Source organism: Dermacentor albipictus, chromosome 9 (genome assembly GCF_038994185.2).
Source record: "Dermacentor albipictus isolate Rhodes 1998 colony chromosome 9, USDA_Dalb.pri_finalv2, whole genome shotgun sequence".
Lineage (NCBI taxonomy): Eukaryota > Metazoa > Arthropoda > Arachnida > Ixodida > Ixodidae > Dermacentor > Dermacentor albipictus.
The window spans coordinates 10074688-10093601 of NC_091829.1; the positions used below are offsets into that span (position 1 = coordinate 10074688).

Genomic DNA, 18914 nt, shown 5'->3' on the forward strand with positions numbered 1-18914 from the left:
CATATCGTTGCAGCAAGTTCAGGGTGCGATCATTATACGGTAAAGAAAAAATAATAGAATTTTGATGACAAAATTGAGCGGTGCGATCATTACGTGAGCGCAATCATTATGCAAGTAAATACGGTACTGAAACACAAATGGAGCACTGTGGGCAGATAAGCAGTTTGCGTGCTCAGGACTCATTGGTGAGTGCAAATAATAGCAGTTTACCCATGAAAGTGTGGCTCCCTAAATAATACAGTAGAACCCCATTGATACGTCTTTAAAGGTACCGGGGAAAAAATGTGCCAGCCGGGAAAATGTAACAGTGAGGAAGTGCACAAATCACCACAGCACAACTTCAGAAATAGTCCGAGTGGCTGTCACTGCAGTAATTAGATGTCTCGGTGCTTGTACTGTTACCAGAAACGGCATGTGTGTGCATGTATAATGAAGGGACACTTACGGTGCTCCATGACAGTGGCCCTTACCGCAATATTTTGTGTATGCTTCACTGCATAACACTGTTCTATTGTGCCGAAGCTGACTAAAGAGAACCAGCAATTGTGAAATGCAAATAAGACTTTTGCAGGCCCCAAAGTAAATGCAGACCTGTACTTGACAGAATTGAGCCAGTGTGCGTGGTTCCCGGTAGGTTTAAGGTGATGTGCACTTTTTCAGGTGCTTCAACAATCGCCCTATGCATGCTTTCTCCCAATGTTGTGCAGTGCCTGCCTTGTGCAACTTTGTGCATTGCAAATTTCGGTCGCTTGTTGCAATAGGTTGGTAGCATGTTTCAATGAATTGGAAGCATGTTGCAACGAATTGGTCGCTTTTTTTTTCAACATGCAAGAGTCAATTTCTCCCTGCACCATTATATTTATGTGGCGGCCACCTTCAAATGCAATGTAAGATGGGGGAATATTACAGAATGGCGCTGTATCAAGTAGGAACACTATACATAGCAGTCAGTGGGATTTAGGTTGGGACCACGAAAACATGTAGCAGCCAGGAAAACACAACAGCGAGGAATGTATCAACGGTGTTCCACTGTATGTGGCGTGCTTCGCTACATAATTTCTCATGTCTTTGCTAGTATGGCCGTTAGGATTAAATTTACTTACAAGTTGCGATTTGAAGTATTAGAAAATTATTAGAAGAATACTTATTTTACAAATAGTCACTATTCGACTTGAGTGAATTCAATAGGGCGATATTCGATGGCCTTGGCAAGGTCCACTTTGCTAAAGATCTTGCATCCTTTCAAGTGGCCCGCGAAATCTTGCATTTGTGGATGGGGATAGCTATCATGGACTGCGTGACCGCTGAGCACCCAGTAATCGCCGCGCAGACGCCAGTCACCTGGTTCTTTCTTAGGCACCAAATTGAGTGGAGAGGCCCAAGCGCTGGACGAAGAGTGAATAATACCCAGCGGGAGCATGTGATCGAATTCCAGTTTAACAATCGCCAGAAGCTCACCGAAGGGGCGGCACGGATGAGCTGCAACGGGTACACCACGCATGACAATGGGGTGAGTTACGCTGTGCTTGGGCGGCTGATTTAAATTGCAGGGCCTCGTGACTTCAGGAAAGTCTTCAAGGATGCTAGTGTACAGTCATGGAGGGATCAGTGTACAGATGCCTGTGGGAGCGACAGCCAGCAGAACACTAAGAATCGAGAGGCGTGTCTTGCTGTCAGTCGGGCAGTGGCAGCGCATGCCGACATTGAGATTGAAATGGGTCAGTAAATAGGAGCCGAGGGCAGGCTGATTGACGTCGGCTACGATGAAGACTCACTGGAACGTGCACCACAGGTCAAGGTCAAGAGGGAGGGATCGCAGAGCATGCATTGCGATGGAGGTAGAGTTTCCCACATGGATCGTAGGTCCAGGTGACTCAGAAGTGCGGTCACACTTGGAGGATGGCATTACACTGACCTCAGCACTCGTGTCTACGAGGAAGCACAGGCCAGAAATGTGATCCATGACTAAGAAAAGGCAACCGAGTTGTAAGGCTAGGTTATGTGCTGCCGTCAGTGATCTCGCAGCATGTTTCCTGACCAGTTGCATGGAAACTTGCACTGGCGGGCATGGTGCTGGAAAGTTTGATGATACCAGCAGGTAGGCGAGCTTCGAGCACTGCACAAGCCAGGTGGAAGACGAACAGCGGCTAGGACGTGAGGAGTAGTTTCACTGATCATGAGAGGACGTCCATAGGGCATTGATGGAAACAGCAAGCTGGTTGATCCGGGACCCTAAGCGGGACATGACTGAGGACTTTGATGTTGAAGAGAGGGCAGCAACCAAAGGGAAGTCGCCTCATGGATTCGATCAGCACGCTGGGTGAGGCAGTTGAGGGTCAAGCCCCTGCAGTGGTCAAGAAAAGGTGGGTGGACTATGGCGAGTGCTGCAGGAAGAGTTCCCTCAACAAGGTACCATTCGAGTTGACGTTCCTTGTGTCAATATGCTTCACCCCCCCACCCCACCTCTTTTTTTTTTGATACAATTGATTTCGTGCAAAATTGAAATGGGGTATTCATTGGCCATTCTAGCCATTCATTCTGCCAAAGGCAAGTTCAGGCCTTTGTTTCACCAGGGGTGTATTTGGCTCTGGCACAATGACCTGCACACTCGTGAAATATACTGTATGAAGCATTCTTCATGCGTTACAAGGAGCCATCATGTGTTAGCTCATCATCACTTGCCTTAACTGACAATGAGATTAGCTGTCTTCAAGACTGCAATTCAGTGCTCTTGTTCTATTTTACCGCTAGGATGTACACACAGTTTGGAGGTTTTTAAAGCACCCTCTTTCCTCCAGGGGATGTCCAGTAAAACATCGGTGATATGACTCTCAAGGGGTTGCGTAAAATATTCATGTCACCAAAAAACAAATGAAATTAGCATGTTAAAGAGCCAGAAGCTAATTTTTATAAATTAATGATGGAAGAAACCCCAGGTGTCCTAAGTTTTCTTCGCCAGGTCGACCAGCAGCGAATTCTGGAAGTCGTGCGCAAACTTGACAAAACTCTCTCCACAAGAACATTGGTTACAGCACAGCGTGAGCCTCACGAGCGGCGATATGTGGGAGAGACTGCCAATGCCAGACCGTTTATACTCAGTACAGTGTGCGCAGTTCCTGCTGTGTTATCGGCTGTCTTGCCGGCCTCCCCACACACTGCAAACATGAGGACTGTCCTCCTGCCGGCCTGCCTCCGCATGCTTGGTGCAGTCTCCTCGCCACTCTGTAGCCGGCGGTTGCAGTCGTCGTGGCTCGCTCATTCACCGTACTGTTTCCACTCAGTACAGTGCACACAGTTGCTGCTGTATTATTGGGTGCCTTGCCGGCCTCCTCGCACGCTGCGAACATGGAAACAATTCGCCTGCTGACCCTCCTCAGCGTGCTTGGCGCAGCCTCCTCACCACTGTGCTGCCGGCAGTCGCGGCTCTCTCTTTTGTATCGCCCAAACCGATGTGGGGGAGCGTTCGGGATTGGAAATGTGACTCGTAGTATACAGTGGACTTTCGCTGGAGAATTGTATGAATTCGTTTCACCCCGAAATTCCTATCCGCCATTATCGTATCACCGAGGTTTCACTGTATATTTGTACACCAAGTAGATGCACCTGTTGGTAGTCGGCGCTCGTCCTGTCTGGTCTTTCTTGTCCCGTTTTTGTTGTGCTGTTTTTTCGCCATAATGCAGTGCAAACAAGCTCATGTTCAGACCCCTTTAAAGAAATGGGGAGTGTAGATTTCTTCAATAAACAAAGGCATGTCGATACATTTGATAATTCTATATTCTGTTAATTTTGACATTTTTTGCAGTCGCTTGATATCTGCATCGATTGGGTTGTGCACTAAACCGCATTGATATGATCCCATTACATACGAATTCCCAGCGCCAACATTTGTGATTGAGTGCACAAAAAATGATAGGTTCATGTGTTCCCAGAAAACGCAATTTTTTTGCATCAACGTTCAGTAGATTGCCAAACTGCGATCATGTGTTACGTTTTCCGGCTGCTAGATCCCATGTAAAAAAAGAAAATGCGCAAGATCGTGAACAGAATGCCGCCGCACACTTAGTTTCTTATTCAGGTACCAGCAAATCTTCTCCGGGGTCATCACATGCCGCATTCACAGCTATCACTGCCAAACCTATCGTGATAGGCTTCTTCACTTATCTGTTTTACAGCGTGTAGCACATAGTGCCATTGGTAGTGTACTGCACGCTTTTAGTAACCAATGATCCGAACGCATCGCTGTTCCCTGCTGCACGATGGGAGTGTCATGTTTCATTTCGCTGGCATCCGGCATTGCCTGCCAGCTTGATTTCGTTTGAGTTTCTCATCGCCGTCTTAAAACACTATGCAATAGGAAAACAGCAAACTTGTGTCTTGGGCCACCGAAGCTCCACCAGCTCGACACGCACCATCGGCATCTCATTCCTCATGTGCAATGATTTGCACACTGCTTCGCATTACGTCAATGTCAACTACAGTTGAGTCTGTACATTTTCTCGTTTAGGATGTTTTACAGCAAAGCTTTATATGGCTAGGATTCCATGTATATCTTGTGTTTTTGTGTCAGCAATAAAAAAAGATGAGCTTAAGCCGATCCCGAAGATAGTGCAATACCAGTCCAACTGCGGCAGAGGTGAAGCAGGCTTCAAGCACTCCACCCCTAATTGTGCCATACAAACGAAAGACGGAATTGTGCGATGTCCCCTGTGTATATATCTTCAGGCACACCCAAGTGTGATATCGAGAAGTTCATGACCATCTACTTTGCATGGGTTAGCCGTGATGACCCTACTCCTGTGGTCATCATTGGAGACTTCAATGTGGACGTTTCAAAACCAGACAAGTTTTAACTTTGGCCAAGAATCTGTCTAAGGTTGTAATCAAACCAAACGGTGTATATCACAAAGTTGTCGTCACTACCATTACTAAATGATGGTAAATTAATACATGTACCCTTTTCTAACCTTGTCTGATGTGATGTGCTACAGCTTTGCTGGTCATCCATCTTCACAGAGTGGAATGGTTCCTCAGTTTTTTTTTTTTCTCTTTTTTTTTTTTTCCAGAGCATATGAACAAAGTTCTACTGTACGGTTTGTGCATTTGTAAACAAGTAAGAAGCATCCAGATTCTGACACATGGCTCTGGTGTGCACTTTTATTCCTGCAGGAAGAGAAGAAGGATGAGAAGAAGGACAAGAAAGAGGACAAGGAGGAAAAGACGGCTGGGTCAGTGGACTTGTCCAGCCAGCAGAGTGTCGCTGTTTTGGGCATTGCACTGATTGCCATGGGAGAAGAGATTGGCTCAGAGATGGCCTTCAGGGCATTTGGCCATTTGGTGAGCATTTTACCGTCTTATATAATTAAATGTGAAAGCATTTCTTTGGCTGCCCTATTCCACTTTCACCTGTCTATGTTGCCTCGATATGATGACAGCGTCATAAGAATTAAGAAAATCTAGCCCCTATGAACAGTCAAACCCGGGCCTGCAATATGTTTGTGAAAGTTGCCGATAGGCAGATGTAGCTGTCAGGATTGGATAGTTAAGGGTGTCTGAATATTCGAAAGCTTCAAAAAAATGAATCGAATGTTGCCTTAGTTGACTCTGCCTTCAATTTGAATAGCTGTCTCGTTAATACGAATATTTTTCTAATAGCTTTCAGATATTCCAAATTGCCAACTGTGCGCGATTAAGCAGGAAATTGGAGCAAAAGTGTGATAAAGTTTGTCATGATGACCATAACATACATAAAACACAAGAAGTTAGACCTAGTGAGACACACACCCGCCGCGGTTACTCAGTGGATATGGTGTTGGGCTGCTGAGCACGAGGTCGCGGGATCGAATCCCGGCCACGGCAGTCGCATTTCGATGGGGGTGAAATGCGAAAACACCTGTGTACTTAGATTTAAATGCACATTAAAGAACCCCAGGTGGTCCAAATTTCCGAAGTCCCCCACTATAGCGTGCCTCATAATCGGATCGTGGTTCTGGCACCAAAAACCCCATAATTTATAATTTTTTGTTTAGTGGAACACAGTATAGTTGACTTCTGTTAATTTGAGCCTGATGGGACCAGCAGAATTGATCGAATTATCTGGCGGGTCAAATTAAACAAGATAAAGAAGAAAAAAACTGAAAACACACTGCTGGTTAATTTGGTAGCATTTGCCCAAATCTAATGCCCCTGTATAAAGCGTGCGTATGCTTTCTATGTGTCCAAATTAGGAAACTACTTTAGAAAAGACATTAAAGTTCCTAAACAAAGGAGAAATCTAACACCCACCCGATCTTTTAGCAAGAAAAATGGGCAAGGATCTTATTCATGTTGCACAGTGACGATTGGTTTTCTTAAGTCAGCTTTGCGGCTATACAACAGCGTTATGCGGTAAAGCATCTGAATTCCACTATTGCGATTTTGGTTTCACATCTGATTTCACGGTGCAGGCGATTTTCGGTTAAATTTTCTTGGAAAATATTAAAAGACCCATTTTAGAATCTGGTAAACACTGTAATCGTACATTGTGAGTTCCTCTTGTCACTTGAATATCTCCTGAGAGCAGGCTGAAAATAGACAATTTTGACAAGAGAGTATGTGTGTTCACTGTCCCTTAAGGGGGGACGCGGGTCTTGAAACGGCAAAAAATCACAAAAAAGTCGATTTTCGGAAAAGTGCATTTTCGCTACGTTTATACATTCAAGAATCCCTCCGCGAAATCTAGAAGCTAAATTTAATCGGAAAATAATAAAAAATCGCGCTTAAAGGGGCCAGGGTGAACGCGAAATCAGCAAAATTTGGTCAAAAATGTTCAAACTTCGCGCCGTCACCATTTGCGAACGCGGTGGCCGGTGGCCGCCATCTTGCGCTTGTTTTGAAGCTGTTTTCTTTGTGCGCATTTTGCACCAGTTCAAAATGGCGTCGGAGAAGGGAAACCGACGCTATCACGTCATTTCTGGAGGATGCGTCCGTGCCGCCGATTGGCCAAAGCGCGCACACCCCCCGCGCGCCTCGCTCCTATTGGTCCGGTGCTCGTCGGCGCGCGCTCGACCGCTCTCGCGTCTCGCTGCGTCTGTTTATCTCTGGTTTCATCGCGCCGCTGTCTACGTTTGTTCAGCCGCTTGCTTCGCGACGTTTGATAAGATGCTCATTTCGCTGCCCGGATGGCTGGAAAAGATTGTTGTCTCAAGGCTACTACGCGTCAAGCGGCTGTGCAATGCGCGACGGAAGGCGGCTAGGCCTGTCATACTCGCGGAGTTGCCGGTTGCTGGTCTGCCTGGACATTCTACCGGATCGAGTTCCGAGCTGCCAACTGGCGCGTCTAGCGTCAACACTTCGTCCGCCCACGCCACGCGTGTAGGCACAGATCGTGCAGGCACCGTTTCCTTCACGACTGAAGAAAGTAGCGAGCGCGCAGCGAGCGCCGGAAAACGTCCGGAGCGCCGGACCTTCGAAGTGCTAACTCCAGCAAGAAGCGAGAAGCCTCTTTGAGCGCAAGGAAGCCGGCCAAAAAGTGGCAAAAAGATAGGATGTATCCAGATTATGCCCCTAGTGAATTTCCTTGAGATTTTATTGGTATGTTCTCAATAAAGATGTTGCAGAACGTTTTTCCTTGATTTCTCAAAACAACAATTCCGACAGACTTCCAATTTTGGAGGTAAAATAGCTTTTGTCCTATTTCAGCTATCAACATAATTTTTTTTTGCCAGAAAGATAAATGTATGCAGTAAGCAATATGCACCTTTTCAAAGCAGCACTCTTCTCCAAAAGTTTTTGAAATGGGTCAAATTCTTGACATGTCAAGATGGCATTTTTTTCTCACAACTTTGATGAGCTCTAACTCTTGCTCAGATTAGCCTAGAACATTGAATAATACCTTATGGCACTCCCTGAACATCCTAGATAGTCTTTATACTCAAATTACTGTGTTAGGGTTTTCTGTTTAGAAGCTAATTTTCCTCCAAACAAAGGACTCAGTTATACAATGCATTTGGATTATATCAGAAAGTGCTTATCCTATGGCAAAATTAATTATATTTTTAGAATCTGCATATTAAAATACACAATGTGTGAAAATTTCGTTGAGATCTGTCCACAAATAAAAAAGTTGTATTTCAAGTGTAGCCTCCCCCCTTAAGCACCGCTGAGACATGCTGCCACTAAAGCGGCCTCTATAGGAGTCACCATAGCGGTCAGGCATGTGCATACTGACTGGTAAAGTTAGAATTATCTGGTGAACACCAATTTTAGGATCGGAATTACGAAAGTTTGGGCCCGTAGAAATGCACAATGCAAGGCCGGGACCTTTGGTTGGTATCGAATTAACAAAAAAATTGAACAAACTAGAGTCCAACTAATGGAAATCTATTGTAAGTTGCTCAGGGAGCCAGACTTTCCAGCTAAACCATTACTGCTTCATCGATGAATCCCAAAGTATTCAAATGCAGTGAATGACTGATTTCAGATGCCTTTGTGGCACTGCCACGTACCCAGTAGGGCCAATGTATAAGGAAGTTTGAAATTTCAGATGCCCTTTGCCATTTCATTTTTTGGACTTCTTGTCATGACCGCAGGTCCGAAACAACATTATGCAAAGCTGTCGCCGCCATCATTTTGATTACCGTATCTGCACAATTTTTTCGCGCCGCCGATTGTAACGTGCAGTTATATTAGTATTGTCCAAATATAAACAACAAAAAAATAACTTAGTGCACATTCTACCGCACACATCAAGTAACGAAACTTTAGTTGGCGTGTACCTTATTGAAACAATATCATGAAACATACAGATGCACACAGACACGCCCACAGCTGAATCTTAGCTGCTAGTGGCTATCAGGAGTCCACCAACACCTCCTTTTCGCTGTCTACTGACCACACAAAGTCCTCTTTGGTTCCATTTTTTGCATTAGAAATGCTAAACTTCTGGAGGCTCACGCAATCATCGTCTGTAGGAGGGCATACCATGCACCATGGACCTACCTTGTGATGTCTCCGAGGGTCGCTTTCATCAGACAACTGTACGGTGGAAATGTGGCTTGCTGCATTGCATTGAGCTTTTTTTTTACTAAGAATCGGGTTTGTTTTTTTATTTTGAATAGAATTACTTACGATTGCAATGCCTATGCAAATTTGAACGGACCTTTTATTCAATAAAGGTGCACGTTAAAATTGTGCAGTTACGGTATCTGGCAGCCTCGAACCAGCACTCTTGGCCGCACGGTGTTCGATGCATGGTTATGTGCTCATTCTGTGCTTTTGTGCACTCTGCGACACTAGGCCTAGCTGCTTTCCACGTTTCCTACGAAGGTTTGTTCTGTTTGATGCCATGTTTTTGATAGGAAGGATTTGCTGCTGTCAGCAATGGTGTCGACTCCACCTTCATCATCCTCGACGATGGCTTCGAAGTGCGGAAAGCATGGCAAACGCCTTAGAAACACCGCATAATGCAGATTTTCTAAAGCCAGCTTCACCGTAATTTATGCATTCAAGCACACAAAACATTACTGTGAAGCATACCAAGAATGGAAAGGAGCCACTGTCATGAGACACAGTATGTGTTCTTAAATTATTCACATGTGCACATGTCATCCCCTGTCACTGTATGAGCACCGAGCCACCTACTAAGTGTGCTGGCAGACCTCCAGAGCTATTTCAAACATACTGTGGCGATTTGAGCCCTTGAGGGCAATAAAAGGCATGCATTCGTTTTTTTTCTTCACGGTTCCTTAGGAGTCCAAAAAGTTGAGACGTTGACTTGAAACTGCTTATCTGCTTGTTATTCTTTTTGTGCTTTTAATAAACAATGCTTCACAATGTGCACTATATTGACAGAAACTCACTAACATTGTCAATATGCTAGGATGTGAAAATAATTTTATGTTGATGGTAAAAATGACTGTTATTTAAAAAGTATTTGTTATACAACTCTGTGTGTGTTTAACCCTTGCTTTAGAACATCAATTTTATATAACTTGGTTGTGGTGGCCGGATGAATGTTAAATCTTATTTTATAAAATTTTCCATCAGGACTTCATGTTGTAAATGTTAAATTTGTTACTCTATAGATGGCCGTGCCTGATGTTGTTTTATGCTTGTTTTTTTCCAACGCCTTCAGCTTCGCTATGGGGAGCCTGTGATCAAAAGAGCAGTGCCCCTGGCATTGGCTCTCATCTCAGTGTCAAACCCTCGGTTGAACATTCTTGAGACTCTCAGCAAGTTCTCACACGACAGCGACAATGAGGTGGCCCACAATGCCATCTTTGGACTTGGAATTGTTGGTGCTGGTGAGACACTTTTTCATTGTTTTCAAATTTGCGGGCAGCAGTCTTCAAATTTCACTACATTGTTACATTTTTGGTAGACAATCTTTGAAAGTATTAACAGAGTTGCGCTCAATAGCAAATTATTATAAGAAATTTCAATTATCCATTACCCATGAAAAAAATATCAGTGTACCATTTCCGGTAAAGTTCACACTTACTACATTTTTTTGGTGGTTACTTTCCTGGAATATCATGTTCTTATGCTATAAAGCGAGTACGGGAACAGTCCAGTGGCTCTGTCATGAATGTTTAGCATTTGAAACTCCAAGGACTTTTAATATACTGATTACCTACAGCGCTGTACCGTAACCAGATAAATGAAACAAGCAGCTGTCTACCATATTTTGCGCATATAACCCGCACCAAAATTGCAATGGATGGATGGATGGATGCAAAACTTTAATAAGGTCCTGAGGTACGCGACTCAGCGCACTGCGGGCCGCTCCCACGTTGGGACGGTCAGGCCTTGCCCGACCGCCGCATCGTGGGCCCTCTGGACAGCCCATAGTTGCGCCCCGGCATCGGGTCTCTTGATAACGGAGAGCCACTTGTCCTCGTTGATTTGTTCTGTGCCTCGTAACGAGGGGCAACGCCAGAGCATATGGTCTAGGCTAGCGATGTCATTGCAGTGCCTGCAAGAACTAGTGGCATAGGTGTCGGGATAAATGTTGTGGAATAAAGCCGGGTTGGGATATGAGCCTGTTTGCAATAATCTGAGGGTCAATGCCTGCGCTCTATTTGGTGAATTTCACCTAATGTGTGGCTTCACGGCAATGCGCGCCGCTCTGCAGTGAAGCCACACCTCAAGGCAAAGTTCTCTACCACTTAACATTTGGTTATTTCCTAGGGAACCCCACCCTCTCCTAATCCCCGCACGTTGAAGCTCCTTTCTCCCCTCTTTCAAGGTTGTGCATTCTCCTCCTCTTTATAGGTCGCCATTTTGCATTTTGTAGTCGGTGAATAGCGCATGCGGCTTAGGGAAACTTATGCATCACCCATTCCTGTGGCATTCCCTCTGTCCACGCAAAGCTCTTTGCGATATGGCTGTGAGCCAAATCACCGTTGGGTTTTTCGACTTGGTCACATTTGCTCCGTCGCCTTTGCCCATTTGACAGCTTCTCCGTGCCAGCTGCAAAGGGATCTGATTCACATCACATATCACGTGGCTGATTTGTCCACGTATGGTGTAAGAATCCAGTTTTGTCAGCAACGCCGAACGATCGAGTAACTGTGCTGCTTGCCATAGAAACGACGTGGCCTATTTATGCATCTGCAAATGGAGACTGTTTTTCCAAAGATTTGACCGTTGTATGCAGTTATCTTCGCAGATTATACATGTCTTGTTTTTTTTTTTCCTTGTGCTACTGTAATTGGGAATGTGGATTTACATGATGGCGGATTACACAAGCAAAAATATGGTGTATTGAATGTGCTCGTGTCCTTTAATATTTTTTTTTTCCATGGCAGTAAAGGACAGTTCCATCAAATTACTCTGTTGCGGTATCATTTTGTTCTGGTTAGCATGCTCTTGCAGTTTCAAACTCTGCCAAGAGCCGTGTGTGTTCCCACTGAAATTGTGCGAAAACGTGGGTACAGCTATGTCATGTATTCACTGTTTGTATGCACTTGTCACCTGCCACTTCGCCGCTGGTTTCAGCTATAATATTACTATGCCATCATGTGCATTAGCATCTAGCTCAACAGATCCAAAGCGTAAAAAAGCCATGAACATCCACAAAGCATGACAGAGCAGGTGTTTTGAGTTTGGAAATTACTTTATGCGAAACAAACTGCCGTTTCAAAATGCTCTTGTTGCATTGCTGTCATGTTTACTGAAAGTTCTGTTTATGCTTTGTCTCAAGCACATTTGCATTTTGCACTACCACTTAAACGAGCATGTGAAAGGTCACACATTCTGATTGTAGTTTGCGTCTTACTGTGCAGGCACCAATAATGCCCGGCTGGCTGCCATGTTGCGGCAGCTGGCGCAGTACCATGCCAAGGACCCGAACCACCTGTTCATGGTGCGGTTAGCGCAGGGTCTGGCACACATGGGCAAGGGCACCCTCACCCTGGGCCCCTACCACAGTGACCGGCAGCTCATGAGCCCTGTGGCCACCGCAGGACTGCTCACCACCTTGCTGGCCTTCCTCGACGTCAAAAACAGTGAGTATTGCTGCTCCACTACCAACCTGTAGCCTGTGTTGACTGTGTACACGCCTGCTGCAGTGCATTAGAGATGTACAGCTGAGGTGGTTATGGTGGCAGTAGAGCAGTGTGGGTGTGCTGAAGCTTTCTGGTGCTGGCGCACATTTTCAGTAGTCTAGACCTGATGAACTGAAGCTCCACATGGCTGAATAGTGGTCTTGCTGGTTTTGAAGATCATATTTGTGAGGGACAAGAGGCAAGGCATAAGGAAATCAACTTTTTTTTTTTTTTTGGTCGCCTTGTGACAGGAAACTGTTGTACAAGCACTGCTCTAGAATAGTTGGCGATAAACTCCTCTCTTTCTGTTGCTTAAAGCATAGTGACCCTCAAAAGCTAAACGTGGATGTGCCCATCACTGGCACTTCTATGCTGGCCTTCATTGAATGCACCTTATTGCTGTTTTTCATTAATCCAGCATGTAATGTGTGCAATGTGTGACCATGTCTCCCTGCAGTCATCCTGGGCAAGTCCCACTACCTCCTGTACTGCCTTGTCACAGCCATCCAGCCTCGCATGTTGGTCACATTCAACGAGAAGCTGGAGCCACTGCCTGTTCCTGTTCGAGTCGGACAGGTGAGCATCCTTCTATGTGTACTGCTTCAGCACAGATGAAGGAAGTTTTGCAGTGATTCTCCTTCTGCAGTGGTGTCTGGATCATATTGCAAGTTTCACGTTGATAGTGCTGTCATCACAGACCCAGCCTGCTTTGTATTTAATGTAGCAATGTTAGCACGTCCCTTCTCAGCCATTCCGCTCTGTGTGGTGTGTGGTCCGTCCCATGTGTAGCCTGCTGAGAGTTTTTGTTACAACTTTCACCTGGTCACCCAAGCAGTGTGCACTCACTCTACAGCAAGCGTACATTTCAGCTTATTATGTGCAGTGAAGTTTCGTGCCGTGTAACAGAATTGTTTTCCCATATATTCAAATTACAATCTGATGCCATCATGTCTGCAGGCTGTGTGTAAGTCGTGCTTTACGATTTTCCTAACGTATTTTACTTTAAGAAATTCAATTAGTTCAGTAACTTCTTTGCGCTAGACGGAGGGAGGATCTGCATGGTTGGGTATGCGTGGTTGGGTTTGCATGGTTTGGAATTATTTTTGCCAAGACGACGCTGGACGCCAATGCTGGATTTCCTGTGACGCAGGGCCCTTAACACTATCACGTTAAAACTTGCAGCCTAAATAAGAAACCTGCTCCAGACAGTCACTAGAATTCAACCTTCTTTTTCTTTCTTGTAGTGCAACAAATTTGATTCATGTTGGTTCAAAGGTTACCGTGTGGTGGCATTTCTGTTTCGCAGTTAGTATTTGAATAGAGGAAATACCGTATTTTTTATTTGGTGGCAAAACAAGGCAGCCGTGCTGACTTTTCAGTGCCTCCAGGTAGCAAAAGCGCAACTTTTGAGATTTAGCGGCTGTCTCCGAGACGCTGCCATTGTCCGTCTGTGGGGCGTCACCATTTATTTCAGCCAGAAGGTGACGCACTACGGGAATAGCCAAGAATAGCCAGAGCCAGTACAAGCGCATACTGTAGTTAAATAAAGGCAAGTACCACCAAAAATATTTACGAAAAAAAAATGTTGTCATTTTCTCCGTGTAATGGCTGCACCCACGATTTTCACCCATAATCTCAGGGGGGGAAAAACCTGCAGCCATTACACTAGTGCATACAGTAATAGTTGACCTCGAGCTAAAGCTTTCACTTAACACTGAGTAGTCCAACTGCACTTACTTGGTGCTAGGATAGACATGCCTGCGTCTTTGAATCAATCAGTTAATCAGTGTGGCTAAAAAGTAGTGTCTGTTTTCTCTGGCAACACAGGCTGTCGATGTGGTGGGACAGGCCGGAAAGCCCAAGACCATCACAGGTTTCCAGACACACACAACTCCAGTCCTGCTGGCCTATGGAGAGCGAGCAGAACTTGCCACTGAGGAGTGTATCCTTTTGTGAAGTTTCTGTTCTCAAGCCATTGATTGAATATCTGATGAGCTACTCAATGTACAGTTCCTTGTTTCCGGATCAGGGCCTCTCAAGGTGAGTCTAGGTGAAAGTAAAGGGTTTGCAGGGAGCATTTCTTGTACTCTGCTAGCATCGTCATTCCGTAAGTTTTGCCACCTGTTCCTCTCCACTTATCATTGATCTGCTGTTAAGAAACAGTATGCATTTGCTCTTTTAAAGTTGAATTTCAGTATAGTGTAGTAAAATTTCCATAAAAAAACTAAAAACTTAAAATGTGGTCAAGTCTAGCCTATTGGGCTTCAGCAACAAAAATTTTCCTAGAATAGTCCTTGGTAAATGGCAACTTCTAAGCGTTTATGCATCCCCCCAAGCAACTTGATCAACAATTGTGGAATCAAAGGCGCTGTTCAATCATTTGCACACACAGCATTTCACTTGTGCATGATCAATTCCATGATGGGTAATGTTATTTTCTATTTCTTGCCGCTAATGTCGCAAGAGACATTCAAGTGTAACAAGTGTAGCAAGTGTCTTGATACTACCGTAGCTTTCTCTGCTACACTGCCCATTGTGTCTTTCTTTCCTACACTGACGCATTGCTACTGACATCACATTTCTGACATAATTTTTTTTTTAGATTAAATTAATGTACAAGTCCTCCTAGTACTAGAAAAAAATACTGACAAATGTCAGGGCACCCTAAATAATTTACTACAGTCAACGACCAATTTTTCGGACCCTCTGGGGAACATATAAACATCCGAAAATTCAGGCAGTCCGAAAAAATGAATGCATGCAAAAAAAAAAACTCAAATTTTTTCTTTTTTTTCTCAGATCTAGAGGTAAAGGGCGAAGTACCAGGCTTCCGAAACCCTGCCAAAGCATCAGTGAAGTGGCTATAAATAGAGGCATTCAAAAACTCTGTATGCAGCCGACTGCCGGTTTATTATGTACATGTGCATCGTCGGGCAGTCGGTGTTATTGCTGCAGTGGCTTGAACTTGTTGATTGTTGTTTGCACGGCGTTCCGGTTGCATGCGATCATATTCGCCTCGATCTGAACAAGGGTCATGTCAGCACTGCTCACCGACGAGAGTCAATAGTGCTCACGTCAGCTCGGCACTTGTAGGCGGCGCAGGCATTGGCTCCACATTTTCAACATCGGAGTCTTGTGAATCCCCCACAACCTGACGGACTATTTCCTCGTCAGTCAGTTGTGCGCAGAAGTCGAGCTCATTGTCAGCGTCAACAGACTGTCAACAACAAACCAACGGTGCTGCTTTCCGCGCTTCGATGCCATCGGCGAGGACGGAGTGGGGGCCATCGAAGGCGAGCGAAGTCCTCAAGTTGCGAACAGTGAAGTTCGCTGACGAGCGTCGAAGCACCTAGACCTAGCGTTGCAGAGCACACTTGACACAACAGCACAACCACACACCATGCTCGCCAAAACATGGCCTGTGCAAACAAACGAAATGGCGCCGCTCCGGAAACTCCGCCAGAGGTGGAAGTGCAGTGATTACAGTGTACTAGAATAGGGGCATTGTGCTCACTGCCGCATCCCTGCGCCGCGTCGCCGTGGCGCACTCAGCGTCGACTGCTCTGGTGCCTGCCAGAGGCGCTGCCGCCTGTTTCCCCTGAAAACTTCCCCTCGATTCGTGTGGAGTGTGTTCTGTTGGATCGACGTGCTGTCGACTGCAAGTCCAGCTGGCGTTTTCAGCAGTATCCTCTGTGCTTGCTCTGTGCTTGACGCTTCACTCAATGTGCACTGTGAGTGCATTTGGCAAGCCGCCCTCGAAATTACTACTTTGCACCCAGGTGCAGAACTAGCTACATTCACGTGAAAGATGCATCAAAGGTGTCTTTTTTCAGCGTTCCACGTGATGAAGAACAGCGAAAGGAATGGGAGAGGAACCTCCACCGTGCAGATAAGACAATGGATGAATCTTGCGCCGTTTGTGAGTTGCACTTCCAACCGCGATTCATAATTACGGACTTCGTGCACCTTATAGACGGCAAAGAGGTGCACATTCCTCGTGAGAAGCCACTGCTCTCAGAAAACGCTGTTGCCATGATACTTCCGAATTTATCACAGTAGCTGACGAAGACGACACCGAAGCCCAGGAACAAAAGGAAAAGGTGTGAAATTGACAAAGCACCCGCGAAATAAAACAAACCAGTGCGCACTGGACAATAACCATTCGAAGTTTTCACCGGCGCTTCCGGGATAGACCATGACTCGGCGCAAGAGGAGGGCGATACGGCAGAGAGTCAACACTGTGTGTCGTTTCTTTTTTTATTTAAAGACTCCTTTCAAGTATAGGAGTTCACATCAACTCCCCGACCTTGACGGAGTGCTTTATTGCACGTCGACTCAGCCTGAAATCTCGGGAATAAGCAGAGAACGTGCTGAAAAACGTGGACAGGGCAACACGCAGTCTAAGAAAAGTTTACGCCCTTTGAGTCGTACCTTGCCACACAACAATAATCGTCATGTCTTATCCGTATTTCCTTTCTTTAATGCCGCGAGCCCGGTACTTCCCAGTAACGAACGGCATTCGCGTTATCAGCATGACATATCATTCCCGACAGGAAAGTAGCAGGCACGGCGTTTTCAAGAAAGGAAACGCAAGCAATTGAAGGCAGATGACGATTATCGTTGCATTGCAGATATAGACCCCAAGGGGTGTACCTTTGTGTAAAAGTGTGATACAGGTGGGGCAACGTGAAAATGTTTGCTTTAGTATAACACACTTCCGCACTGCACGCGCCTTACCTGAGAAAAATAGAAAACGAAGCGGTGGGTAAATTCGGCGCGGTGGTGCTGGAAACGCAGATGCATGGTCGTTGTGGCAAAACCAGACTCGCAATTTTATCGATCAGCAAGAGAAAACGCTCGAGCGTCCCTTGCTACGGTGCCTGCAGCGCCCGTATCAAGCTATTAACAGAACAGTATTAATAACAATTAAGGTTAGTTCATTCATGCTTCCGGCAACAAAACATCGCCAACCATCTGTAGGTCAACCGCAACAATAGTAATTTAGTTCAGTGCACACCGCGAAGGTGCACCAAAAGAAGTTTCGTTTGTTGCATATCGTGCATTTTGCTTCAATTACGGTCAAAACAGCAACGTGCAATAGCCGCTTTACCGTAACGCGTAGGAAAGTTTCAGGTGACGCTGGGAACCGTGCCACCTGTCGGCGTCGACACGAAGTGCGTCAAGCTCTGCCACAATGTGAGCGCACTATAACTCTTCTAGTACACTGTAGCGGTGATGAACACAGCCAGCGTGGCCAGACCAAATCGGTGTGTGTGACGACTAGGCTAGATTCGGCTAGTTGTGGTTCAAAGCAGTGATATGCTTCGGCTGCAAGTCGATTTCCTTCGCAAGGCCACTGCGCGAGGAGTCAAAGGACCTTCCGGTGCGTTAAAAAGTTCGGAAAATTGAACAGCGGGGGGTTCGAGCATCCGAAACTTCAGATGTCCTTATACATTGATTCTATGGGGCTCGTGGCGGTGCCGCGAAGAGACGTCCGAAATAACAGGCATGTCCGAAAATTCATTCGTTGACTGTATACAGTGGAACCCCGGTTATACGTCCCCCGGCTTTGCGGCGACCCGGGTTTTACGACGAATTAGCGCAGTCTCGGCAAAGTCCCCATAGAAGCAATGCATTAAAAACACCGGTTATCCAACGCATTTTTCTGCCTGACCCGCGTTATATGACAACCCTCGCGAAGCGCGGGACGGAAAGGCGGACGAAAGAAAAGTGCCACGGGTCTCTTTCCTTGCTCCGTTTCTCTCCCCCCCACCAGCAGCCGCCCGCAACACCCGCTGTGCTGAAATAGAGCCTTTTCTTCTCCACAATCACTTTCTCCCTTTTTTCTCGGCAGCGTTGCCTCTCGTCGTGTTGGGGAAGCGTTTCTCTCCTTCCAGTTTCCCAGCAGCAGATCGCCGACAAGGTAGCGCGGAGAGGCCTAGGTTTATCGCACGTGTTTTTTGTCGTAATCCTAGCGACCAGCGTTCAGCGGAGGTTTTTAGTTGTGTGGAGCAACGCGACGCATGATGTCCCGAAAGTGGACAGTTCTGTCGCTTGGTGATAAGCTGAATATTATCGAGGAAGCGGAAAATTGGCATGGAGCCACAAAGGCCAGCATTGCCCGGGACCCTTAGAGGGACACTAAATCGAAACAACAAAGCAGTTTAGACTAACAAAGCATTGTTTGAGAACACTGCAAGCAGTCATTTCAAAATAATAGTTTGATTATTAGACGAGAAAATGAAGGTTGTGTATCAGTATTTCAATATCGTGCCAGAACCCCGACGCCGGTACGTCAGTGTAATGTCAGGAATTCCAAAGTATGTTTTCGCATTTGGGCCACGTCGGCTGAGTAAAGGTTCCCGAAACTGGCCGTGTTGAATATTTGGT

The 18914-nt window shown here is 45.8% G+C and overlaps 1 protein-coding gene across 1 annotated transcript in view; it reads left to right on the forward strand.

Moving 5' to 3' along the window:
- The window catches only part of Rpn1 (regulatory particle non-ATPase 1), a 64764-nt gene that overhangs the window by 41900 nt on the left and 3950 nt on the right, over window positions 1-18914 (forward strand). The window contains exons 16-20 of the mRNA XM_070525358.1: window positions 5167-5334; window positions 10112-10280; window positions 12264-12485; window positions 12982-13100; window positions 14352-14466. Coding sequence (XP_070381459.1) covers window positions 5167-5334; window positions 10112-10280; window positions 12264-12485; window positions 12982-13100; window positions 14352-14466 — 793 coding nt within the window. The remainder of the gene's footprint in view (window positions 1-5166; window positions 5335-10111; window positions 10281-12263; window positions 12486-12981; window positions 13101-14351; window positions 14467-18914) is intronic.